Source organism: Nyctibius grandis, chromosome 16 (assembly GCF_013368605.1).
Source record: "Nyctibius grandis isolate bNycGra1 chromosome 16, bNycGra1.pri, whole genome shotgun sequence".
Lineage (NCBI taxonomy): Eukaryota > Metazoa > Chordata > Aves > Nyctibiiformes > Nyctibiidae > Nyctibius > Nyctibius grandis.
Window position 1 is genome coordinate 8,830,719 of NC_090673.1, and position 27,468 is coordinate 8,858,186.

General features: G+C 44.0%; 1 protein-coding gene across 1 annotated transcript in view; it reads left to right on the forward strand.

Annotated features, from left to right (window-relative positions):
- Positions 1 to 27,468, forward strand: part of PAPPA (pappalysin 1) — a 177,378-nt gene that overhangs the window by 56,164 nt on the left and 93,746 nt on the right. The window contains exons 4-7 of the mRNA XM_068413809.1: positions 486 to 779; positions 4,873 to 5,065; positions 11,509 to 11,630; positions 17,222 to 17,729. Coding sequence (XP_068269910.1) covers positions 486 to 779; positions 4,873 to 5,065; positions 11,509 to 11,630; positions 17,222 to 17,729 — 1,117 coding nt within the window. The remainder of the gene's footprint in view (positions 1 to 485; positions 780 to 4,872; positions 5,066 to 11,508; positions 11,631 to 17,221; positions 17,730 to 27,468) is intronic.

The following is a 27,468-nucleotide window of genomic DNA, read 5'->3' on the forward strand; positions in this document are numbered from 1 at the left end:
TCTGTTATATCTTTCCTCTGTGGAATAATATACAGGGAGTGCTCCAGGTATGTTTTGTTTGACTCTTGGTATCAAATGCATTGCTTACACTTATCTGGGCAGAATCATTCTATTTAAGTACACTAAATGATCTGAAATTCCATAGTGTGAGGTAATTGCGTGTCGAATTTTAGTTTGAGTTAACAAACCAACCAAACTGACCATATTCAGTGGAAAGACCGATTGTCACTGTGTTTTTGGTTTAGGACGTTGGACTTTGTCCCATGATTCCTCATCCTTAGAGCCTCAGATTAAGGGTGAGATTAAACCTTGCTGTGCAGTTTCTCTGAGCAGGCAATGTGCCTGATTGTGCAAAAAACAGTCTGGGCTATAGAGGATCTGATGAACTGCCAGTGGGACCTGCCCTTCAGATTGTCTTCCTTTCACTTTCTTTTGCTGTTCTGAGGAAGACAAGGCAAATGAAACTCTTCTCTTTCCCCTTGCAGGTGGCATTGTGCTGAATCCTTCCTTCTATGGAATCCCTGGCCACACGCACACGATGATCCATGAAATTGGGCACAGCCTGGGGCTCTATCACGTCTTCCGGGGAATCTCAGAGATCCTCTCCTGCAGTGATCCGTGCATGGAAACTGAGCCCTCCTTCGAGACTGGGGACCTCTGCAGTGACACCAACCCTGCTCCTAAGCACAAGCTGTGTGGAGATCCTGGACCTGGCAATGACACATGCGGTTTTCACAGTTTCCTAAACACACCGTTCAGTAACTTCATGAGTTATGCAGGTACGTGGCTTTCCTCAGTTTGCTGTTGGTGTCTGTGGCTGGACAGCACCAAAGAATAGCAGTATTACCTCCCATTTCTACAGTCCATTTCATGCGGGGCTTTATGCCGACGTGTGTGTCCGTTGGTCTAGGGTCAAAAGTGATAATGGACTGAACTTGGTGGCCTCAGGAATCCCTTCCAGTTCTCCTGTTCTTTTTTCCCAGTTTTTCCTGACTTTACGTAGTTTCATGGGATGACCAGGCAGAAGGTTTGGGGGAGGGAAGAAATGAGATAAGCATTAAGAAAACAGCTTTTACAGACTCTAAAGCAAATTTGACACCCTGTTTCCCTGGGATCTGGATGCCTGATTTATGAGGTCGTCTTTGAAAAACCCAAATTCAGAGATTGTTTACCCTCCCGCAAGGACATATTGAATGTCAGATGAATATTGATACCACCAGGGCTGTGTAATGAACCTGTGATAGGTACATATCTAATGAAACACTGCTCATGCCTCCATGCCTCCTTTCAAATAGCATATTTGGTGTTTGGTTTGGAGTCACTGTTGTTCTCACTGTTGTTCAGCTACAATCACTCGCATCTGAGTTTCCTCATCAGCATGTTAATACTGGGATAGTACCTGGATCAGGATTGCTTTTCTGGTCAAAGACTCCCCGTGTGCTGTGCTGGTTTATGCTGGGAGTGCAACTACACAGGCTCCGTATCAGTGTGGTAAAACCACCCCTCCAAGAGGAATAAGCTGCTTAAGCAAAAGCCTGATTTTGTAGTTATAACTCTGCAGGTTTCTGTAGGCACAGCTGTGTTGCTCAGGGATGCCGATTCATGGCACTCCTGCCAACAGAGCGTAACGCAAAGAGGGCATGAGCTCCTGTGACCCTTGCCCGTCGGACAAGGGTGGGGTGGGGTCCTTGCTGCACCCCTGGAAGTTCAAGGGGAGTTGAAGGATCCTCTGTTATTTCCCAGAAAGAGTAGGGGATACCTTGGCTTGTATTTCCCCTTATTTTGGGTCACAGGGTCTAGCCGTGATGAAGGTCTGTGACATTGAGCTGACAGCATCAACAACATTTTAAAGGCGACCAATATACTTACAGCCACTGAAGGGCACCTTTATACCCAGGCAAAAACACAGATTGCCCACTCAAAAGGTCATAGGAGTGCTTATTCTGTAATAAAACTGTAGAGAAGCAAAGTGTTTAATGTCATCTGGGGCACAGATTGAAATGATTTATAACAGAAATGCTTTTATGCCCTTCGTGGCACTAGCTAAAAGTGATGCTTAGTTTTCTCTTTGTTTTCCTGTTTGTTTAGAAGGTGTTTTCAGGGACAAGCATGCCCACCCTGAACCAGCTCCTCAGCGTGTTGTGCACTTTTGTGCACACGGTTGGGCAGAGTCTTCCTGCCTGACGCAGCCTCCTGGTAACATCACACAGATAAGTCAGTGCCGCTTCAGATGGCAATATCCCTCCACCAGGTCTGCTTGTGTGTGTGTGACAAGGGGTGGAGCATGTGTGTTTCAAAACGCTGAAGTCTCTTCTTCCAAAGAGAACTTGCCTTGCCAATTCTCTCGAGAGCTGAGGCAGAGGCAGACCACAGAGATACTTATCTGCTCTTGGGAGCTACGTATGTGCTAGTGTTCTGAGCAGAAACTTTTTTTTTTTCCTTGAAAAATTAGGTGAAGCGACATGATAGGCATCTCTAGAGCTCATGCATGAATCTGTTTGCTTTTCTGTTGTTGCCCATGGAATAAAAATATATCAGGATATCAAATTGCTGTAGAAATACCTTTGAAACATCTAGGTTGAGGTCATGCAGCTCTAAACATTGCCTTTCTTTCCTTTCTGTTTTGCTGCTTGCGTACAGCTTGATCATATTGTGTTTGTCTGTCTGTCTCTGTCTAACATTCATCTGTCCAGTTACCCTCAGCTCTGTAGCAAAGCACTGACTTAAAGGGTAACTTTTCTTTCCCTGAAATAACAAATTACGATGTCCAGAAGATCGTGAAGTGTGAGAAATTGGACTTGTAAATTATTTTTACAAGTTCAAATAGCCGTGGTGTTCCCAAATAAAAAGATGTTAGTCTTTTAGACAACTCTTCATGAAATCAGCAGGAATTCTGCCTCTGAATTCTGTTGGAATAATCATCCCAGCAAAGTCTCTTGAATGTCTCTAATTATTACTTCATCGGAGGATCTTTCTTGAAATCAAGTGATCAAGTGAAATACCTTTCTCCCTCGCCTCTCCTCCCTTCCCCTCCCCCAGGAAACAACCTGTGCTGATGTTCAAACAGATTGAGAATGCAGGTCATCTTTCTGCTGTGCCATTGTCTCACTGCTTTGTCCTATATATATTTTATTGTTCCTTTATGATGGCTATTAAGGGCCTTTGTCTCCTTCTGGGCTTCCGTGAAGAATATTTATGGCTTTTACAGCACGCTCAGGGATAGACCATTGATAATTGTTGAGGACATCCAGAGATGTCATATTCAAGCAGCTTTCTGCATACCCACGGGGATTTGTAGATATTTTCAAGGTGGTGGTGTTTGTTTATCTGCTGTTCATGTTTGGTGAGAGGAGGTTCACTGCTCAGTGGAATTAGGAGAAACACAGGAGAACATGTGAACTGCCGTGTCCTTACCATGGCAGGGCTGCATTTGGGGCTGTAGCTTGAGCAGGATCCCAACCGGAGCTGCCTCCTTTCGCTTGCATCTCAGGGAAGATGTGGTAAGGTTTTAAATTAGCCAGCAAATTCACACTTCTCTTTAGAATGAATTCATATTTTTTCATTCCTCTTGAGTTCCACAGGGCACGGACTTGCAGACATCAGAGCATCTAGTAACGCTATTACAATACTGAACTGCCAACTTACACACACGTAAACAACTCTCTGAACAGCCTTCGGTGACCTGCATCTTCCCAGAAAAGTGTATTACTTGACCCGTGCAAAGCTGTCATTGTTGTTTGTATCGCGGCAGCGTGCAGAGGTCCCATCTGGGACTGAGCTTTCCTGGGCTGGGAACACTGCAGACACATGTGAAGAAACACTCTGTGTTTTCAAGAGCTTTTCATCTGATGGGAAAAGTACCAGAAAAATGGTTAAAGTGCTAGCAATAAGTTCTTCAGCATAGCTTTTCTGGATGAATTTGCACAACATATTTATTCCTTCTGTGATCTGCACAATAGACAAATAGTAATTTTCTACTTCTCCAGGGCATTGTAGTTGTAAAGTTGTATGGTGTTCAGAGGACACTAGATGTGTTCTTGTTGCCAAATCATGTTTGGGGAAAACAGATGAAATGAGAAATGGGTATTTACAGGAAATTATCTAGCAAAATGATTTCTCCATTTTGAATGAAAAAGAAATTTGAAATATCAGCAATGTTTGTGAGAAGTTCAGAAAGGGGTTGGAATCATAATGGTAATGGGTGAGCTTTTTAATAGAAATAAAGTTATTTTACTCTACCAAAAATTTACATTTTTAATCAATGTTTGTAATGATCTTCTTTTAAATTGATCTTTCAGAACATTTTTTGTTTGTTCATTAGAAAATTGAAGAGCTTTAAAAAAATTATGTATTTTTAAAACTCTGCGTTCTTTTAGTCTAACAAATCTGTCGAAGTCTATTGCGCGCGCACAGTTTGCATGAATCTCCGTCAATGCTTTACCTTAACACTCCTCGGCCTTTGCCCTTCTATCCTCTCTCAGAGATATTCTTCTAGACGTGACATTCTTTTAAGCCCAGAGGTCCACTGGTAGCCCCGGTTCTGACCAGAAGGTGCTGCACTGAGGCTTGCTGTTTCTTCGCCTCCACGTGTCTCTGTCTCATCTAGGGATGATCTCTAGGTGCTTTGTAAATATCCCGGACCAGAGAGAGGGAATGTTTATTGATTTATGTTTTCCTTTTTAACTTTTGTTTCCTTTTACCTGTCTCCACAAGTGATGTCTGCACTAATTTGTTCACAGGCCATTAACTTTTGATTGCTGCGAGTATCCATCCCGGCCCTTGCAAGAAGCTGCTATTCACCAGGTTGTAATTCTCTCTGTTGCTCCCACCTTATCTCCTGCGTGGTTGATGTGGCTTCTGTTTTAATTTCAGACGACGACTGCACCGACTCCTTCACGCCCAACCAAGTGGCCAGGATGCACTGCTACTTGGACCTCGTCTATCAGAGCTGGCAGCCCGCGAAGAAACCAGCTCCTATCGCAATTGCCCCCCAAATTGTGGCTCGGACCTCCACCTCTGTCACCCTGGAGTGGTTTCCACCCATTGATGGCCACTTCTTTGAAAGGTGATCACACGCTGCTCCGTACTCTTGCACTGAATTGAACGGGAAGGGGAGAAGTAGGGGAACAGCCCAGGGCCCCGCTCTAAGAGCGCAGCTTTATCGTGTGCTGTGTTCAGTCTGGGTTAAGGCTCTTTCCTAAATTGGTTCATACTGAGAAGGTTATTGATCTGTTTTCTGCTCTTCCTTTCTCAGCCTGTAGCACTCAGTTGAGGATCATTGATTTGCCATGTAAAGGGCAAATCTTTTTCCATATGTTATGGGAGGAATTTTCAATCAATAATTCTGGCCCTGTGATTCCTGCTGTTGTTGCTCCTCACAAATACCTGTGGACTTCAGCTCTGCCTGCACATTCCTCCTTCTCCTCTTGCATGTTTTTTTGCAAGGACAAGGTGAATCTTGTTTCTACTCCCATGACAACACAGAGCTCATGGGCAGTGGAGTCTCACAGGGCAAGGAGGTGGCAGGGCTGGGGAGAGGGACAAATGCTGTCTCCTTCCCTGAGCTGCAGGTCTGAGATGGGAGCCGAGCAAGGCAGAGTCAAAGACCTAAAACCCTGAGTACCATGCAAGTGTCATCATGCTGCACCCTGAGTAGAGCGTGTAGGTTGGAGTATGTGTGTGTGTTCGTGTCTGATAGGCATGCAGCTACATGGTACCAATAAAAATTAAATGAATGCAGGGCTCTGGACAACAGTTGCACCACTTTGCAGTTCATAGCCAGAGCAACTCTACCCCAGGATGACCTGGGCAGCTGAGTAGTTCGTCTGAATACTCTTACGCAGCACTTGGATGAGCCACAGGAGCTATAGGAGTCCTAGCAGAGAACTTCCTAAATGACTGACCTTCTCACATTACCGTTAACTCACCTTCCCTGTTTATATTTCTTCTCCGCTTTTTGCTTTGTTATTTTATAGAGAACAAACTTTGAGTGTCCTTCAGGACTGTAGCAGCACATATCACAGGAGGCCGAATTTACAAGCATATTAGAACCCAAAGAGCTGTCTCAGCACTGCTGCTTTGTTCAGTGAGAGCACCTTGAAAGCCACTGCTCCATCAGCGATGAAACTCCTTCCAGCACTGCTAGGACACTGTGGCTGTTTTCAGTGGCCAGCTCGCACTTTATCTGAGTAGGCAGATAGCTGTTCTTTTCTGCGCAGATGAGATTTTGTGCCTTTATTGCAGATTACTACGAGGAGGGCAAGCAAGTCATATTAGGAGTTGATAAAGAGAGGTCTTGTGCTCTGAGCAGTGTTTGCTTTAATTGCAGTTTTGCAACTGAATCCTTTTGTTCCCTACGTGTGAAAAGGACTTATGTGAAGTTCTGAAAATCAGTTCAGAATTTTTTAGCCCATAATCATTTTTAGGTAAATTAAGTTTCTCCAATTTAATTTAGATTTCAGAAGATACTTATTGTGTGTTAAATAAATACCATCTGCCTCTTAAAACACATTGATGCAGAGTTAATTGTTATGTAACCAAATATGTCTTTATTACATATTTCTTATAACTCAATCAATATGTTCTTAATAACCCCTAGTTAGTTGCTTCTTAAATAACATACAGTGGATAGCCTGCTAAATCTACAATTTCATAACAGAGTTATCATATGTTAAATAAATAGTGATTTTCTAGAAAAAAAAGTCCTTTGGGTTTTCAGATCTGTGTGCTCAGTATTACTGAAGAGATTTAAAGAGACAACCTCAAATACTTTGAGTCCAATTCCTTGTTAAAATGAGATTCCCAGTGCTAACAGATACAGAAATGTTCCTGTGACTATTTAAAAATGTCACTGAAATATATAAATGATCCTGTCTAAAGCATGCCCAAATTTCTGACATAGTAATCAAAACAAGGATGATGATAGTATTATAGTGACTAATACTGGAAAAGCTCACGTGCTGAACTTCCAGAACCAATGTGTCCAGCACTGCTCGGTTAGAGACTCATGCCTGTATCAATTTGTAAAATTGGGTCACTGTGCAAGACAAGTAGGAGGTAAAATTGGCCAAGTATAATCTTATCTGTGTGTGGGAATACTGTAAATCTTTGCAGATATTTTTACACAAAGTGCACACCATGGCCCAAATTTTATTTGCCTCAGTTGAATGAATAAACTCATTCACTTCAATAGGACTATTCATGTAAAAAACAGAAGACTGATACTCAACTGCTGAGTGCCTTGGGCCTGGTTTCTAATGCGCAGGGGCCCCTTCCATGCTGTTTTGACAGTGTAAAAGGGCCTTAAAAGGATGAATGGCTCTGGCTACATTAGCAAGTATTGTGGCCCAATATAAGCAGATCTCTAGTGCAAAACAGTTGTTAATGAAGACCTGACGTCAACACTGTAGCGGCTCTGGGGGAACTTGTTTCGGCCTAGCTCTAGCCTGGCCCCATGGCGTCAGCAGTGGTAGCACATCAGGTGTGGTCCTGGCGCACATCTCCGATCTGGTTTCAGGCAAAACTGGGCCCAGCTGCCATGCTCCAGGACTGCTCCGAGTGCTGTAAGTGAGGAAGATGAAGAGTTTCACTTCAAAAGCCTGCTTCTGATCCAAATTACAGTGCTACTGTAGGCACACTCAATGTAACTCAAGTTCCTTTTATGGCCCTTTTATTCTCTAGAGCTGTGCATAGGCAGTGACCTCTGCTTAATGAAAGTCAGGAAGGGAAAATTTAGCCTTGTGTTTAAAAACATAACACAGGGTTGGCTGTATCTGTGGGTGAGGTCCTGACAGGTCTGCAGTTGAAGGGAGATGAAGCATGGAGGTAAAGACCATGTGCCTTTTTCCTGCTTAGATGCAACTTTGTCACAGGCGCCACAGTATTAGGTGCTTTTCTCATATGGCCTCAGTTCTAGGAATTACATGATTAATTTTGTGGATTTGGGGACAGAGAGTAATGCTGACTCATAGTTCTTGTAAATTTGGGGTTGGCTGTCCTGTGTCCTCACACCTTGGCAAGAGTAGCTACATGAGCTGTGCACAGGAGTAAAATCTTCTTCCTGACAGACCCTCCTTACCTGTTTAGTGTGTTCAACTTACATCTGCTATATTACTCTAGAGAGTCATTTACCTGCATGTAAATTTGCCAACATGTGTTTGACCCTAAACTCCAGCAGCTGGTTGAGTTTCTAAACATCTCTAATATATCAAGAACCAGCATTTGTTCTTGTAGCCACTATACACGGAATTGGAATACTTACCATTCTCCATCCTCCCATTGAAAAAGAGCATGAAAAATGTCGCATGCGCATATAATAATGTGTAATAATAAAATAATAATACAGCCAACAAAACAAGTGAAAACAAGGGAGAAAAAGAAAACTCTATTCATTTCCTGGCTGCATATATTAGATGCGTTCATCTGCTGTCGCTAAGCATCCATCCATTCATGCACCTCCTGTTTGATATGCGTAGGCAGGATGTAAACAGTTATTGTAATAGGGCTCTGCAGCAAATTCTGCTTGGACAGAAAACTTTGAATGCATCTGCTCTTCCAAGTTTTCATTGAGGTGACTGCATTAATTTCCATGAATCTGATGCTGTCTCATTCTTGGCAAGCAAATGTTTTGGTCAGTACGGTGTCGCAGATCTAGATGGTTGGGCTTGATAATCGCTTGCTTAAACCTTGCTGGAAAGTTTCAGTGCATTGGAGGGGAGAGCACCAATTCTGAATTTTAAGTAAGCAGATACAATCTAGTCTGAAAATAGGCACTCTTTACTGAAAGGAATGCCAGATTTTTACTGGTTTTGAGTTGCCCACTGAACTGGTGCTGGCCCTGAAGCAAATTGTCTGTTTTTCACTAGTAATCTTTAGATTTTGAATCCACTTCTGAAATATCATGCTGTAGGAATGAATTCCTCCTGTGCTCTGAACTTCATAAGCTGGAATTTCCCCAGTACTTGGCTTTTTAGAAAACAGAGATGTCTTGATTTTCCATTACCCTGCACTTTGGGGAGTCATGTGCACCAGCGTATAAGGTGTCAGATATGCTATCGTTCCTAATTAATAGTGTTTTGAACCAATTTACGCTTATTTTGTCTTGATGTCAGTGGCTGCATAAGGTGTAAGGATCTGGCTTAGATTTTCATAAGCCTGTAAATGCAATTCCATAATTAGTTTTGACATTCATGGCTGTTTGTAGGATTTGTTTGCAAGAGTCTGCAGAGTAAAAACTTTAACCCAGGAGTCATCCCCTGTATAACTCCTTTCAGCCAGTGGAGTTACATCAGGGTTCAGTTTGGCTCCCAAATTGGAAAAGTAAAAAGAGAAAGTTTGCTCATAGCCTTTCCCACATGATGCTCCTTGTGATTTCTCTTACCTCCAAGTCCTTGCTGCTAAAAGGAAATGTTTGTCCATAAGCCTACAGTTTTTTCCACCATGGCAGCCTGTGATGAAATTGTATAGCTGCTAATTTGAGTAAAAAAGCAGTCCTAATTGTGGAAACTTGGCTTTCAAAGCCTTGTCCTCATCCAGGACCAAGTGCTAATGCAGGAGTCTCTTTGTAGAGAAACTGAAAGATGATTATTGCAGGGACTTCTATCCTGGCTGTTGGTGGATGTGTCTGAAAAACAACTGCACAATAATAATTCTACATTTTGGTTTCTCAGTACCTTTTATCCTGGATTCCTGATTTATTTTGCATATATTATTCAGGCAAGCTGAGTTAGACACTTAAACCATTACTAAATAGACAGCAGACAAATGAAACAGGGAGGCAGTGTCATACCAATAGTGCAGGTGGGTGAAGTGAGACAGAGAAGTTATTTGCAACATGCCCAAATGTGTTCATTACCAGCGTTACAGATTGCACAAGGAAGAGGAGGGCACCTTTGCCATTGCCACATTTTATTCTTCAAATGTTTTCAGCAGGTGCATCCCTTTCTGCACTGTCTATGAGTTCAATCATTCACCGTCTCTTTGTGTAGGGGTGGCTGGGGCCGCATTGAAATGGATATGAGTTTTACCACTGATTTCATTCTAAGTCCCCCCTGTTGACTATCCCTGCTTCCGCCTAATTAAGCCAACAGAAAGTTGACTTTCAAATAGATACCTGTCAACAAAGAGGAGATGCTAAGCTGCGGAGCAGCTGAGCATGTGTCATCCCTAACACCAAAGGGAAACGAGATCGCGAGGGCTGGGAGAGTAAATTCGCAGTCCCAGTGCCCTCGCTGAGGAACCAAAATAACTTCTGCCTGAGGATCACAGTGCCCTGCACAAAGCAGCGCTGAAATATATTGCACAATGGGAGATGGTTAAAATTTTCATGGCTGATTATAATAATTGATGACTCAATCCATACTTACTTGGGTGGTTTAGAGAGTGCACTATGTGTTAAGCACAAACTGTTTGTCTAAAACTTCCGTCCTTTCCTAAGTGCATTTAATCATTAAGATCATTAATTTTTTTCCTTTCATTTTGAGTGGGCAGCATTCCTTAAAGCAGAACAATGAATTCTGAATAATAAGCAACTTACTGGCATGAATAACCACACGTTCTGGATCATACACGGTTCCAAATTCTGTGACCCCAAGGAACGTAGGGATGAACTGTGAGAATTGCATTCTCAGCTGATACAAATCAGCCTAAAGTTATGGAAGACATTAGAGTTACATCAGTCTACATCAGCTTAAACCCTGATCTTGTGAATGTATTAGCAAAAATATTTGTGAATCTGCATTCAACCACTTTTGCTGATAGTACTTTATTGACAGTAGCTGGTATTAGATGCATTGCGTAGGTGAAGTAATGTTGGCATTGGGCAGTGAAGTGCCTTTCTTAATGCCGTGTCATGCCATCTGATGGCGTGGAGCTGTAAGATGTTCCAGTTCAGAAAGAGCCATCCGCTGGTGCCAAAGCTGCCAGGTGTCGAATCCAGTTTCCCCTGTGAAAAAGATTCAGGGCATGTTCTTTTCTGTATGTTCATAACCCATCCCCAATCCAAGTTGCATACTTAGCCAAGCCATGCTTCACAGAGCAGCTCTGTCTGTTGTCCTGGGTCTTCACCCTCTCCTCTAATCACCAGTAAGCCCAAGGCCTTCACAGTCCTGAAGATACTACCAAGTTCAAGCAATAGATCTATGGTGGGAGCAGAAATAGATCTGAAATCTCCTGAGGCCAGTTTCTCTGCTCTAACGACTAAGGAACAGGTATTTTCTTTGTCAGGGTTTGATCCAGTTGTAGTGCAGGGGGAAAAAAAAGATACAGCTGAGTGTGATTTCACAGGTTCCTGTAGTTTTGTGTTGGATGGTGGACTCTCAGATGCCATCTATGCAGGCCATTAGCCCAAACCTACAGAAGGTCAGCATCAGAAAACACTCTTGTCAGTGCTGTGAGAAGAGAGTTAAGTGGAACCGAATTCTAAGTCTTATTGCTTTTAATATAGTTGAATAAGCAGCTCATTCAGCTGTTACTAAGTTGGTGTGTTTTCCTGTTTTCCTGGCCTCCTAGAGAAGTGGGATCAGCATGTGATCTGTGTGCAGAAGGAAGAGTCCTGGTGCAATACGCCTTCAGCGCCTCTTCCCCGATGCCCTGCGATCCCTCGGGGCACTGGAGCCCACGGGAAGCAGAAGGTGAGTCACAGGGCTGGGGACAAAGACGTGGCAGGGGAGAAGTCGGGCCAGAGCAAAAGGAGTGAGCCACAAAGAAAGTGGGAAGATCTGGGAGAGAGTGACTGATTGTACCTGTATGTAGCATGAACAAAACTAAAGGACAGATTAATACGCTGTGCTCTGAAGTGATGCCACTGGCTGAAATGCCTGTGTTTTATGCCCCTGTGTCCTGACCTTGCCCATGAATTAAATGAACTCTGGGAGCTGAACCTGAATTTCAGAAAGTGGTGGAGTGCCAAGAACTGCTGACCATTCACGTCTGCCAGATGAATTCCTCAGGGGAGCTGTTTACTCCTTCTACTCCAGCTCCAAAAGCAAAGAATTGCATGTTATTTATTTGGGCCTGATTTCTTCTGCCCTTGCATTGAATGGTAGCGGGCTGCACCAGCAGCCACGCTGAAAGGAGTGGAGATTGCCCTTTGGGCAAGTACTCTGCAGCATGAACGCAGGTGACTACGTCAAGCCCAGTCTAGTTCAGGGTGTTTTGCAAGTCATTCTTACTTGCTTCTCTTGGAGCATGCTGGAGGGAGAGTGGTCTGCAGAGCTGGTCCTACAATGCCATTAGATCTCCATCGTTAACTCTCCTACATATGTACCTTCCATTACGTAAGTAGGTGGATGTGGTAGAGCTTATTTAAGATTATACCAGGCAGAGGTCAGTTATCACAAGTTATGGTTTGGAAGGAGCAGAATATCATTTCAGTCCGCCCATCGTGAGCTATTCCTTCGGGAGCAGCACACTCTGGGCGCAGACTTCACTGTAAACACACAGGTGGGCTTACTGTACTCAAAGGCCAATCCCTGGATTTTGCAAACTCATTATACAAATACCTCCTTACATTAAGGGCTTTTCTGTCCTGCAGCTAGAGTACGTGGGAGTTATTCTACAAGGAAGATTCTTTGTAAGCTCATATGGTGATATGTGCAGTGCTGGCACCCAGGAACCCTCCCTAGTCCTAAGGTCAGCATGTGCAGCAAGCTGCGTCCCCGCTGCATGATGGGATGAGATGTGTGGGCAAGCATCCTGTGCCCCACATACCCATCTCCCAGGGTGGGGGCCCAACAGAGGTTGTGGTTCACCCCAACTCACCCCCTGCCAGTTTGGACATCCAAGGGGCAAGGCTGCCGGGCACAGCGCAGAGCACGCCTGCCCCTTGGGTGGATGTTGGTCAAGAGCTCCGTCCTGGGAAGCAGAGCTCTGGCTACAAGTGTGACTGGATTATCAAGTAAACAGGATTAGCGAAGTTTGGATCGCTTGCAGTAGTAGTGCAGGGTGGAAGGTGGAATTTCCACTTTGCCAAGGATTACAAGACTTTGAAACCTGGTTTCGTTTGGAACAAAACCTGAAACTTTTGAAATTCTCCATGAAGGAAAATTAAAAACAAGAAGCGTTTGAGGCTGGCCAAAATGTTTTGTTTAGCTCATATAATTCCTCTTTCATGAACTTCAGTTAAATTATGACATTTGAAAATATCCCCTTTTAGTATATAATCTAGGGCAAAGGCAACTTTTAATATAAAAATGCAAAGTGTTTCAAAGTGCAAAAGTGAAATGATTTCTTCCAAAAATTTCAAAACAGAATGTTCCAATATTGTTAGAACTTTCTTCCCATTTTCTCTTCCAGAATAAAATTTTGGCCAAATAAACCCAATTTTGCAAAATGTTTTGATTTCGAAAGAAGCGCATATTCCATTGACATACGCAGTTCTGTCAAAATTTCTCCAACGAGCTCTGATTTGAAAACTTCTAGATCTCACATGTCTTGCCAGCGGCATCATTCCTAGAGAAACTAAGCTACTCTAAGATTTATTACTCAGCTGCATTTTGCATTTAATTTCCTCTTCTTACAGTGTGTGCCTGCATGTTCTTAACTATGAAGGGTGCAGTCTGATCCTTATCTGTCTCATTCAGTTGCTGTTGTGCCATTGCTCTGGAAAGAAAATTTGGGAATCCTATCCTCTTACTACATTAATAAGTTGTCTCCACTTTAGGGTAGAAAATATACCAAGTGTATGGTATTTGTTGCTCTGTAATTTTCTGTCATCACTACCACACTCCCTGACATTCAGGATCTCTGCCTATTTGCCCTTGGTCTGAGTTACAAATAGCACAGTTAGATCATTGTCTGGCTTCTTTAATTGTCTATCTGTGAGTACTCAAGCATGCAAGCTTTAAATTCACTTTCTGCAAGCGTTCATGTGTGTAAATCTCCACTGCTTTGAATGTTCATGGAAAGGGAATACAAAAGAGGCATAAGCATGGCCAAAATGAACTCATTTTAAAATTTGAGACAACACTCATGGAAAATGTTTCGTAGTACTCATCCAGCTTCTTACCAGAAAATCGCATTTCTCACGTGTCTCTGAAGCAGCTTTGAACCTGGTTGGTCTGATTTCATTTTCTGGAGGTCTCATAGCGTTGTTACACTGCACAGTTACCCCAGGTAGCTGACACCAGCTGTGGTCTGGGCTATGTGTGAGCCGTGCCCATTGCAAAACTCGGCCTTGGGGACTGTGTCCTTCCTAGTGCCCTGCTTGTGCCCAAGCGTGGTGGGGTCCAACATCCCCGGCTGAGAGATTTTGTGATTCTTTCTCAGCCAGCTGTGCCCCTTGCATGAGTGGCTGTTTGCTCCTCGGCCGCGGTTGTGGGAAAGCACCGGAGATGAGGCAGTTCTGATTTACTCTTTACCTTCACCATAGAGCAAGAAAGCTCTAACCTACCTGGATTCTCACCAGCAACACCAGCTAAATAAACAAACCTTATAGCACCTCCACAACTTGGTCAAAGGGGGTTTTTATATATGAAGGGTGATTTTGGCTCGAACCCGAGTAAGTACCTTTGCTTACTGTGCAATATATGCATATATCAGTCAGTTCCCACTGCCTGGCTCACTATGGGCTGAAAGAAGTGTGAGAATATAACAGAAAATCTCGCTGCATTAAGCTTCTCTAGTGCCCTGCATTTCCCTGTGGCCAATATTTCACTGAAGAGCAATTCATTCTGTATTGCAAATGGAATTATCTCAGTTGGACATTAGAGTCCCACTGGATACAGTCCCTTTGTCTCAACCACGTAAGCAATGTGGCAGGTGAGTTGTAGTTGTGACAGCGGCTGCGTCCCGAGAGGCTGCCGATCCCAGGTGGCCTCCCCGTACGAGCGTGTCAATCTGTGTCCATGTGCCAGGGCAACGGAGGGGCATTCATCGCAGCTGCTTCACTTAACTGCGTGACGCACCAGGCTGGGGCTGTGGCTGGCATTTTGGGGGAAGCCTCCCTCCCAGCCCACCATCCTTGCTGTCTAAGCAGGAGATGGGATTTGACTTCTCACAAACCTCACATTCGCATTTTGTTCGTGTTAGGCAGGGCATGATGTTGTACGAGGTGCTGTTCTATGGCTGGTTTTGCTGATGATCTCATAAGCTTAAAGATTTAAGAACCTGAGTGCACAGGGACAGAATGACTACTACACCATTACTTTTTATATACAAATATTTGTAATTTTCATAGTATTTGCCCGTCTCTAGAAATCTAGAGTTACATGGAATAAGGTTTCAATCTTCTTCCACAATTAAATGATTCTTACCCAGGTCTAAGTGCCTGATGATAATTAAGAAAGGGACTCTACCTCAACTTCATTGAGGTTTTTAATTTATGGATGACTACAATCAAGCTCCTATTTTGGAGTAATGATCTGCATTAAACTCCCTGGGGGCTGAGTTCAATTCATCTAACTCCAGGGATCACACCCTGATCTACCAGAACACGTAGGTTTATTCACTATTTAAGTCTTACAGAGGCCTTGAACTGTCAGAGGTGAATTTGCACGAACCCCAGTGGAGACCGCTTTTGAAAACGTACTGACTGAGCTGTGAGCCGTTAATCAGCTCCGTGTTCCTGTCTGTGAGATTGCAGCAATAAGATTCACAAATCTTTCCAAAGCTCTCTGAGATACTGGGGTTAAAAACCACCTTCTTAGGGCTGCAGTCAGGCGCTCGCTGTGAGTCTGCGAGAAAGTCATCGGAGGGCCCGGCCAAGCACATGTGGATGGCAGCGAATGTTGTGAGATAACATAAATCGAATGGGGTATTCACTGCTCACAATGATTATACACAGCACTTGCGAGCTTGCCAGGGGGAAAAAACTTGAGCGTGTTAAATGGAACTCTGGCTTTCTTCAAAATATATCGCTGCTGTGGTCTCTCCAGATGCTGAGGTTAGTGGCATTCCCGCTGCTCTGTGGCACGTGAGGAGGAGAGGAGGGCTGTGGGGTATGTGCGGGTGAGGGAGAAGCATTCGAAGTTGGGCATCTGCAGGACAATTGCGTTGGCTCACGGGGAGGGCTGCCTGAGGTACCAGGGAATCTATTCTGCATCTGGGTTCATTTGGTATGAACAGGAGAATTCCCTGTGCTGTTTAACCTTGACAAAAGAGGCACATTTCTAACACTTCATTGGATCACAGACAATAAGAATAACCTTCACACATTGCCCTTTTCTCTTTAAATTAGCAGTGATGTCCTGTTTGTTCGTGTTTGTCCAGTGCTTTATCTTGCTTTCTTCCTCAGTTGCAAGCAGCTGTGCTCTCTTCTTTTTTTTTCCTCTGCCTTCTCCATTTCTCTCCTCTCATTGCCTTTCTTTATCTTTACTTTTCCCTTTCTTCTTTTCTGTACTTTGCCTTCTCTCTGTCCTGTTTGCTCCTTTTTCGTGTGATTATTTGGGAAGGAAGAGGGAATTTATAGCTCTCACTGGATTCTGTTACCAACTGTTCCACCCATCTGACCTCTCTGGATCTTGCAGTCCATGACTCTGTGCCAAATTGTAATGTTACCATAGTATTTGGGAACCCAGCAAGCATTGTGGCTTTCATTAGGTTTTAGTTATACCTCCCATGTAGTTGAACATAGCCAACGGTGAGAAATATAAAAGTACAAGTGCCTGTTGTTTCATCACAACGAGCCCAGAAACAGCTCAGACCTGTGCTCCATGTGCCTCCAAAAAAAGGGGTCTTACACAACAAGGCAGATTAGCCTGTAAACAGCATAGGAGTTGCCCCTCAACAGCACAGCACAACAGCCTCATACAATCAACAAAAGCTCTTTCCTTTGTCTTTGTTAAAGACAAGAGAAAAAGGTGGTATTTCAGAGTGACAAGCAAGGGAATAAGTAGGAGCATGGAGGTGAACTGAAGGCAAAGTGACCCTGTTTATCAGGTAAAGTAACAAGTGGAAGGGGTAGGAAATATCATCGTTTGGCACAGGGGAAAGCACTAGAAATAGGAAATACAAGACCAGACACACTGGCACAGTGTGTGTTGTGTGGTGTCCAGACCAGCTGGGCACTTAAGACTGGGTTTGCATCTCTCACCTGGCCAGGAGATGTTGATGTTATATTCCTCCTCTCCATGCTGGCCATGCCTGTTCTGCTCAAGTATATAATTAGTCTCCTAGACAGTTATGCTCTCCTGCCACCAGTGTGTCATTTGAGGCTGATGCCAATGACAAACCATGTTCTCTAACTTCTTTCATGCCTTGTCTTTGCTTCCTTCTTTCTTTCCAGGGCACCCTGATGTTGAGCAGCCTTGTAAATCCAGTGTCAGAACATGGAGTCCCAACTCAGCAGTCAACCAACACACGGTGCCCCCAGCCTGTCCCGAGCCTCAGGGCTGCTACCTGCAGCTGGAGTTTCGTTATCCCCTGACTCCAGAGTCCCTCACAGTCTGGGTGACATTCGTTTCCCCAGACTGGGACTCCAGCGGAGCGGTGAATGACATCAAGTTGCTCACCATCAGTGGAAAAAACATTTCTCTTGGTCCGCAGAATGTCTTCTGCGACATCCCACTGACCATAAAGCTGGATGCGGGACAAGTGGGCGAGGAGGTGTATGGGATCCAGATTTACACTCTGGATGAGCACCTGGAAATTGATGCTGCCATGCTGAGCTCCATCCCCCACAGCACGCTGTGCGCGGACTGCAAACCCATCCAGTACAAAGTGGTTCGGGACCCTCCTTTCCCGTCTGGATCTCCAGTTGTCATCTCAAACCTCAGCAGGAGATTCGTTGACACGTAAGTACTTCTTTCCAGAGAGCTGAGTAGGCTTGTTCAGAGAAAATCAATAGCCCGTTCTTCTCATCCTGTTAACGTCCAGCATCGCAATTGATAGGATTTTGAACTATGTAGATGCACCAAGTATTACCAAGAGAGGATATTCTCATAGTTTCTCTCTGGAACCAGGAGCATCACATTCAGGTGTGATAGCCTGGGATTTCACAGATAGTTTTTGAGAAATTTCCGGGCTAGATGTGCAGAGACATGAAATTCAGGCTTTCCTTAACCAGAAAGGATATTGCAAACTACCTGAGCTATGATAAGTTAAATATTTAAGATAACCTAAATGGGAACCTCTGGAGTAACATGGTCATCATTTCCTTAGAAATCTTTTGAAAGCAATTTTTTGGAGAAGGAGACAGAATGGCTTTCATTGCTGGAGCACCAATTAACTGCTAAAGAAAGGATGCAAAAAATACACTTGCATGTTCAGGTATAAAAATGTATTTCAGACACTTTCATTTTCTGCTTTCACATGTCACTAAAATTGTGTTGGAGTGTCATTGTTCTAACATAGCAAATGTACTGAATGCGCTAGTTTGTTGTAGGGACTGAGTTTCATCCCAGATGCACTTAAGCTTATCTAGTCAAGGAATGCGTGATTGTTGAGGAAAGCCCAACTTCAAAATATTTAACGATGTCAAAGAGATCCATGATCTACCCATAGGCATTCTACAGCATCAAGAAAAACATCTTTTGCATAACACGATTCCCTGGAAATGATTCACTCATCTGTGGGAACAACACGAAGCTCTTCTGAAAAATGAACACCAGATAAAAGGAAACCTGCTAAGAAAACTGCACTCTAATTTAGAAAAGATGATCTAATTAGTACAGCTAATACCAAGGAAGCATACATCATTATGGTTGTCTAAAGCATATTTAAATATAATAAAAATGATTAATTAACAATTCAGTAATCATGAGCTGCCATCCCTTCCATGGCCCAATTATACAGCTCAAAAGATGCAAAATGTCCCTACGGATTTAACAATTCAAGGTAACTAACAACAGTGAATACAGAAACAAAACCCAGGACATCACTGAGGTTACTTATGTGCTGAAAGTTAAGCATGTGCTTAAGTGCTTTCTTGGGTTGTAGCCTTGTTCCAACAATTGCTGGCACTTAACATGAGATGAATATTGGCATGTTGGAAACATGGAAAATGGTGAATTTTCCCATGGTTTTGCTGTGAAAGCATCTTTGCCTGAAACCTGGCCCACCCTTCTTGGAAAATAGGACTGGTTTGGTCTGAAATATTTGCATACCTTAGCACAAGTTCCCACAGAAACAGGTCCAGTTCTGAGTTCATAACAAAATGTAAAAAAAAAAAAGAAAAAAAAAGCCCCAAAACATAACTTGTATTCTGAGCTCTATTCCCTTGTCTTTTATTATGGTTTTGTGGGTGACTTCTAGCTTATAGCCAGCTGTAGTGAAAGGGTGCTCTGATAGTTAAAGCAGTAGCCAGGGATTAATGACAGTTTTCCTGTGCGTCATTGAATAAATCACATGGGGCAGCATTACTGTACCTGTCTGTATGTCTCACCTAGTTCATAGCCAGCTAAAAATCAGCCATAAAATTTACATTAGTCTTTCTGGGCTCTACCTGTGAGCAGCACACAGAAATGGATGCTCGTGGTGGCTGGCACAGCCAGCCTCCCAACCCAACCCAACCCTCTAGTCCAGCTGGTCGTCTGTGTCTTTCCAGGGACTACAGGGACAATCCTGCCAGTGAGCTTCGATGAGATGCTTGGAAAGTGAAATCTTTAGTCACTGGGTGAGGAGTCAAAGAGGCAGATTCTTAAGCACTTGTAGTTGGTTTTGAGTCAAGACTTCTGCATGCGTTTGAAATTTTGAAGAGCGAGATGATTTTTTTTGCCCTAACACGCCTATGTGCACAGCACTGATCCGTACCCTCCGGTGATGGGGGTCATGCAGATTTGTAGGGCGATGCTGTATGTCCAGGCTGCTGCTGGGCCATACCTTGAGACTCAGCAAACTCGCTGAAGCTCTGCGTGGGGTTGTGGTTATGTGGTAGAGGCAAAAGCAAGATGAATTTTCTGTTAGCACCTTGTGCAAAGAGTAGCCATGGTCCTTAGCCTCCCTAAGCGGGAAGGAAGGGAAGATGCTTCAGGGAAGTCAGGACAGAGGTGTTTGGCTGTGCTCCTACATATACATGTGTGCAGAGGTAAATGCAGTCTCCCTCAACCTGTTCTCATCTGCCTGTTTGTCTCGTTCCGTACAGCTGGAATTCAGCATATCTGTGCAACCAGACCTTTCAGCCCCTTTATCTCTCTGTAAGCCCCAAGCCCGTTACCCCTCCTTTATGCTTTTGCGTATTTTCTGTATTAAATAAAAAGACACCCCCACGTGTTCTATGGAAGGTTATTTTGAAAGCAGTCGCATATCTTTACTCTTGCCTCCTCTGACCTTGATCTTCACTTTCTCTGTTTCTCCCAAAGAAAATGTTTGCTTGCACTGTTATCTGTGAGCAAGATCCTTTCCCCAGGTGTGGCGATGCTGAAAGAAAAAGTAATTTCTCCTTCTTCCTGTCAAAGAGAGGGAACTTCTCTTTAAGCTGAGAGGAGAGACAGCCTTTAATGGATAGCCCTTGCCTAGTCAGCACTGGGTGCTCCGCAGAGGAGAGTAAATAACTACAACAGTGGTAACCTTTTATTAAGAAATGCAAAATAATGCCAGACCTTCTGTTCTCAAGCTGAATTTTAATCTCAGCTCTTGGCTCAAGCTGAGGCTAACAGTCATTTCTAAGGGACAGGACCTTATCCTTGGACCTTACAGAAACCAGGCAAGATACACTCAATTCCACCGAGTATGATCAGCCAGAATTGTTGGTATCTGTGATATAAAATGAGAGTCAGAACCTAGGAAGAGAGCAGAAAGCTAAATAAATCAGTGGGGGGAAAAAAAGAGGTCAGGCCAGGTGCGGCACAGAACTGCTGAGTCTTCACACCGCAGTGAGTGATAAGGAAGGAGCCTCATCTGCAAGTCTCAAAGTCTCAGCTCACAATTTAATTCAAAGTTTGGGTTGTGCTCATATGTAGAGGGTTTCACTCTGGCTGTTCTCTAGAAATAACGTGCAAGATGGTCACAATGGCGAATGTGGGAATTGCTTTTCCCTCATGTTGCCCATACTGTAGCGCTTTTACACTCACATCGTTGCAGTTGGAAAGTAATCGTTGCTCTTGCGTTCGTTTGTAGCAATCACTGATTTTTTAAGAGATATTTTTTTTTTTAGTGAGAAGTGAGTACCCACAACAAGATGCTCTCCTGAGGATGTCACAGGTACAGTTAGGTGTCAGTCCCACCGGGACAGTCTGGGGTGAGCAGCCCGTGTTCCCCATTGCACTCTCAGTAGCCAAATTTGCAAGCGGTGAGCAGCCGGCTCTGCTGGTGAGATCTACGCTCTCCCCTCTGGCAGGCCAAGCCGAGAGACACCGAGGTTAGTTTTGGACAGTTGTCAGAATAACTGGAAAAGTTTCTAAGTATTGGAAATTTTCCCAACTTTTCTGCCACAGACTTTGTAGGAAACCTCAAAATGTGGTGGACCGCGATGGATCTGGTCATCTTTGTGGTGTTAACCTGTAGGCTTTTTTCAAGACAAAGGCATTGACTGAAATAATCTTAGAAAGAATCCCAGCACGAAGCCCTGATATGGGTTTTGGTTTTGCAGAGTTGAGAATCACTGAGAAGCAAGTATGCTGTCCTGTGATATGTTCATCTGAGCCATTCCTACATGACTAGAGCTTTAGTACCTAAGTGACACCTAGAGATACTGCATTCATACTTGAAAAAGAAAGAGAGACAGAGAGAAACTTGCATTTTCACTTATAGGGAATATGTTTTTCTTCTCAGTTTTGGCTATTTTACACCTACATTCTACAGCTTAACCTTTTCTGTTGCTCAATAATAGTTGGAGGGGACTGTTCGTCGTCTGTATACAGTTGTTGTTTAAGTAAGTACAATGTTTTTAAATATTTTGTTAGAATCAGGAGTGCCATTCAGTGCTAAGCTTGTGAACTCCATGTCATTTACTGTGTTTTAACTCCAAATCTAAGATGATGGAGTGCAGATCTCACTCGGGCTTCTTGGAGTGATTGCAGAATGACTTGGAAGTTATCATCATCAAGACTGCAGGTCGTTAGAGAGCTGCTGTGGCATTGTTCATGGGTCCTTAGCATTTCATGTACTTTAGCATTGTACTTTATCCAAAACCATTGTTTGTTTCAAAATTTGCATTATTGGTGCATTTGCCATTTGTTACTGGTGTCCAGTCAGAAGGGCATATGATAAGTGACTTGTCAGAAAGCCCAGATGGTGAGTAGTTGAAGGAGTTGGAAAACAGTTCTTAGTCTGAAGGTTCCTACAAATAGGTATCTTACAAGGTATCCTACAAATACAAAACAAGCAGAAAGGCTGGAGAATCGGCAGTGGCTATTCATAATGAGCAATAATTCATTACAGCCAATTATTGGTGTGCCTTTTAGCCCCTGAACTCAATAGGAAGACTGCATTTACATGACACAGGCCCAGCTGAACAGAGGACTGGAAAAATACGAATATCACAGTGATGATATGTAAACCTAAGTCCCTGCTGAATGCAACACTAAAATTTCATGGCAACATCTGTCCTTATTATGGCATTCCTTCCTTCATCTTGAAGATCTATTTCTCTATTTTCTGAAGGTCTACCAGCCAGAGGAATGTATGATCTAAAGCAGCTGAAATGAATAGCCATATCCATCTGTCATGGAGATAATTAACACCATATTTCCACCCAAACAAGATACAGATCGCTGGGTGGATGTTCTCCCGACACCAAAAGCTGAAGCCCATATTATCACCATCTTCTGCTCACCCCTCCTCCACAGTTACCATGCCAAACCTCTCTTGATATGCCAGGAAATACTGGGGAGTATCTAAGATAGGACTGAAATGTTAAGAAAGCAATTTACATGCCCAGATTTATCTGCAAGAGCTGCTAGGTTGTCCGTGTGATATCAGCATGCTACACATCTGGATTCCCAACTGGCTTTAGAACTGTATATGGTATTCCAGATGTCCTTGTGCATGAATGCTTACCCAGCAACCCTGGAAATGCCTTGCCTTGATGCGTGCAAGGACCTTGTATGCTTTTTTTGTGGATACATCCTACTGTGATAGTTCATAGTTGTCTTGCAGTTGAATAAGTACAACCAACAGCTTCTTCCCCTCCCACTTGCAATGAAAAACTCCTAGCTTATTCTAGATTTCTTGATCCTACATGCATAATATTGTCTCATACCAACATATGCACCATCTCGAGACATCCAGTCCTGTAAATTAGTCGTTTCTACATTATAACTCCATCCTTCTCTGCATTGGCTGAGCCTATTTACCAATTCTGTGTTGTCTGCAGATACTTGGACTTTTGGGGTTCAGATCTTTGTTTGCAGGAAATGTTTGTTAGTTGACCTCACAGTGATAACTGAAAGACAAATTTCCATTTCCATTCAAATTTCTCTTTCAATCCAACCTATTACAGCTACTAGAAGTAAGTGCAAAATAGTGTTGCCTCTTGTTGAGTCCCTCAGTATTTGATATGTGCTCTCACGCCTAGTAGTACCAGAGACCTGCCATTATTAAAAGCATTTGTTCTCTAGTCTGCATCTAGGAGGTTTCTTTCCCATAATTACACAATTCTCCGTATTATTTCTCTCTAATAATATATTGGAGATCCCTGTCTGTATCCATATGAAAGCTTACAGCTCATCTCCAGTAAAAACGCTTCTACCAAGAAGTTCTACCAAATTGGTTCAACAGGAACAGATTTACTCTTAGTCATGCTTTCTTACTCATTCCTAAGAGCTTCCCTGTCACTGGTTTGCAGTTCTTCATGGACAAAGCTCTTTTGAGCTTTCCCAAGAAGCAAACACCCTTCTGTCCCACCAGGTTTCTCTTACCGGTATAATTTCCAGTTTCAAGTACAGTACTAGCACTGCTAGTCCTTGCCTACTTCTTCATTCAGAGTCCTTGGATTAAGGAGTAAATGTTTCAGTTGTCCCTCTCTGACCCTAGTTTTCCAGCTGGATTAGCGGCCGTGCTGTCACTGTCTGAAAGCCTCTGCGTGTCAGTGAAGAGCTTTGAGTGTACCGGAGCTGCCTGTGGTCAGTTTTGGCAAAGTTGTGAAGAGCTTTGATTGTACCGGAGCTGCCTGTGGTCAGTTTTGGCAAAGTTGTGAAGTTTAATATCCAGCTGGTGTAGGACAGCGTAGCAGTCCCGGAGCTCAGTGGAGGTGCTGGTGATCCCCTGGCAAGCATCATCTGTCTTCACGCCTCTCTGGGGCCCTCTTTAGCCTTGGCTGTGTTGTCAGCTCCTTCCTCCTCCAGTCAGTATTGATTGCCCTGTTTCTGCTTAATGAACCTGGAAATTTCCCATGATGAAAGAACATAAAAATATGGGACGATTGACTGTCCCACACCTTCCCTTCCAACCGCAGGAAACTGGTCGTAGGCTCTTCTGGCCCTAACACAAGTGAAGTGCTGGTAGGAAGGAGAGTCCTCCACCCAGCAGCATCTTCACCGCCATCATCCCCCTGGGGAAATTCTTTCTTTTCCCAGTGTGGCCTTGCCTCTGGCTTGCGCAGCAGTGGGGAGCTGGGACTGGGCAGGAAGGCAGCAGGGATGACTGGTTCTGCTCCCTGTGCCAAGGTAGGAGCGTGTCCCCCTGCTCTGCACCAAGGGCTCGGTAAGCCAGGAAGAGGAAAACTGCTTCTTTTCCATCTACTGTTCCTGCGTCTTTCCTTCACATATGTTGTGCTGCTAAATACCGAGGTAGCAGTTGTTATTATTTATAGCTGCCAGTAGCGTGCCGGGCATTTTAAAGAAGAAATGCGCCAGGTGCCTTCCTTCAAAGAGCTCACAATTAAATGTTAGAGGCTAGCGGTGCCGCTGCTCTCAGGGATTATACATCTCCACTTGGCTGATGTGACTTGACAGCTGGGAGCCATGTTCTGATGGCTTTCCTTCTTTCTTGCTTTCTTCATTAAAAGTGCCAGGTTATCTTTGCGAAAGAATAAAACCTGCTTCCTGACCCCACACACAGAACAGATAGAGCAATTTTTTCCCTTACCACCCTCTGCCAAATTGCCTTAACCCTGCCCTGGAGAAGAGAGAGAACAATTTGGCGGTCTGTGCCCATTCAGTAGGCAGCTTTTCTGCTAAGCCTGTGCAAAGATGCCGTTTGGTGCCAGCTGTAGTGATAGATTTGTGAGTCTTCGCTGTTGCGGTTTCTTATGTAAGGCTGTAACTATAGCTGGCACTTGACAAAATCCATAGCTCCTGTTCTGGCTCGGCCGCACATGATGCAAGAATAAGGTAGCACGGGCGGGTTTGTATCTTTATGGGTTTGTGATCCTGAGACAGGGCAGCCCAGAGGAATTTTTCAACCTGGATCTATCTTTGAAGGGTGGGATTGCTCTGAATGACCCCCAGCTGCCTCTCTCAAAGAAATTACTCGAGTGCATGGGAAGAGCCAGGAAAGAGGGACTGATCCATTTGGGGAATGACACTTTGCTTCCGGATCGGCTCTGCCAGCCCTGCTCCAGCCAGGGACTCCCCGAGGACGGCTACTGCCTTGGATTCACCTCTCCAATGTACCGCTTGGGCCATACACAGCGGCCGTAGAAAGATCAGACCTGTAGACTACAACTTAGCCATATGCAAGTGTCGCTGAAAACGTGAACATGAACAGCTGTCCTACTATTTAACAAATAGATACTATTAGAAATTGATATATTTAATCACTCCCAGCCAGGGTGGAATTTGAACTCGTGACCTAGAGGTAGTAGCAGAGTTTTCAGCTGCAGGAAAAAAAAAAAAAATGAAGGTCAAACAGGACTTTTCCTGCTGGGCAAAATAATTTATTGCAGGTGAAACAGTCTCAGATATGTGGTAAATTAGGCTGTGCATTATCTCATGGATAATAATTTCTCTCTGATGTTTGCCTTCTTGTGTGCATCTTTATTTTGGGCTCTAAATACGATAAGAAGCACCAGAAATCTCCCAGGAATAACAAATGCATTTTCTTTGCTTGATTGAGGAAAGAAATATTGGACAGACATGTGTTATGCAACAATTTAAAAATAACTCCCTTGTAAAACTTGGAGTGAGCCTCAAATACCGCAGAAGAAGCAGAAATGTGTTACCTACCTTTTTATCAGCAGTGTCAGCCAGTACAGCTCTTTCAGCTACTTTCACTGAACTGTTGGCCTGATCATTTCCTGGGCATTTCATTTTAATATATTTTCCTAGGAAATAAATTCCAAATCTCTCTGAAATTTGGAGCTATGCTCAAACAGGCAAGAGTTTGAAAATAACGCTGCAGTAAGACTAAAATACCTGTGCTGTCCTTAATACCTTGTTGGATACAACGACAGACAAGGCAGAAGCCTTTTAGGTTTCATGCAATGCCCTGAGCACGCTGCGGGCCCAAGGCACCCAGCGTGTGATTGCTTCACCCAGACGTGATCACAGTCTGTCTGGCCAGGATTTTCTTAAATGAATGGTGACATTGGGTATCTCCGTGCTGATGCCCCAATTCCAGCATTTTCCTGGAGCTTTTTGGGACAGGAGGGGCAAAATGGAAATAAAGCTCATTCTTCTCTGCAAATTGTACCCCAGAGAGGTTGTCTGGAATTGGACACCCCAAATTATCAGCCACTACTAAAAATTCTGGCCCTGAGAGCTCAGTGCAGTAAACCAGATAGTTTGTTCACAGTGGTACAGATTTTTTAAAAATGTAAGACCAGTTGCAGATGTAATGACAATAGAGGAAATTAGCTCATGATGGGATTTTAGAAAGAGGCTAGTGGAAATATGTTCAGTAATGTTCAGTTATTAAACCATTACAGATCCCACTGGAGACCAGCTAGTAGGATTTCTCATAATCTGGAGTGGCTTAAGGCAAAACACAGAGCCCCTAAGGAGGGAAATGACAAAATGTTCCTTTGGAATAGTCACCTCATCTCCTCGCCCATTGCTCTGTGCTCTGCTATGCAGCGTGTGTGACAGCACATACGTCTCTCTCGCGCATACACACATGTACATACAGGCTCCCTCCTGAGGAGCAGGGCCCCGGGAGTGCCATGGCCCCCATGCCCCTACCCTCCAAAGCGGGGTTTTGGCGAGGAGGGATGGTAGAGGTGAAACCAGAGAAAACTGCAAACATCTGTGCTCACTTGGGGCCCAATCTGAGCCCTACTGAAAATGCACAAAAGAACTTCCACTGGCTTAAGGAACCTTTGGATCAGGCGCTGCGAGTGTCTGCTCCCATGGCTCTGTTTGCCCTTTTGGTGGGATTACATGGAAACGGGAGGGTATTTAAGTTCTGAAAATAGGGTCTTGGCTCATGCCTGTTGAAAGGGAATCCTAGAGGTTGGGTCTGCATTCAGAGAAGCCAAAGAATGTTATTCTGCCGAGTTGATGACCCTAAACTGGGAAGAGCCTTCTGCCTGCAGGGAGAGCTGAGCCTGACAAAGAGGGTAGCAGCCAAAACTCTCCCAGCCCCAGCAGTGAATAATCAACATGCAGAAGCTGAGGGGTGGTTGTTGGGGTCCCAGACCCTGTGCAGGGTTTGCGTCAGGCATTTCTCCTCCAGCGTGGTCTGAACCAGCGCTGGAGCCTGCGTGGATGCTGCCGC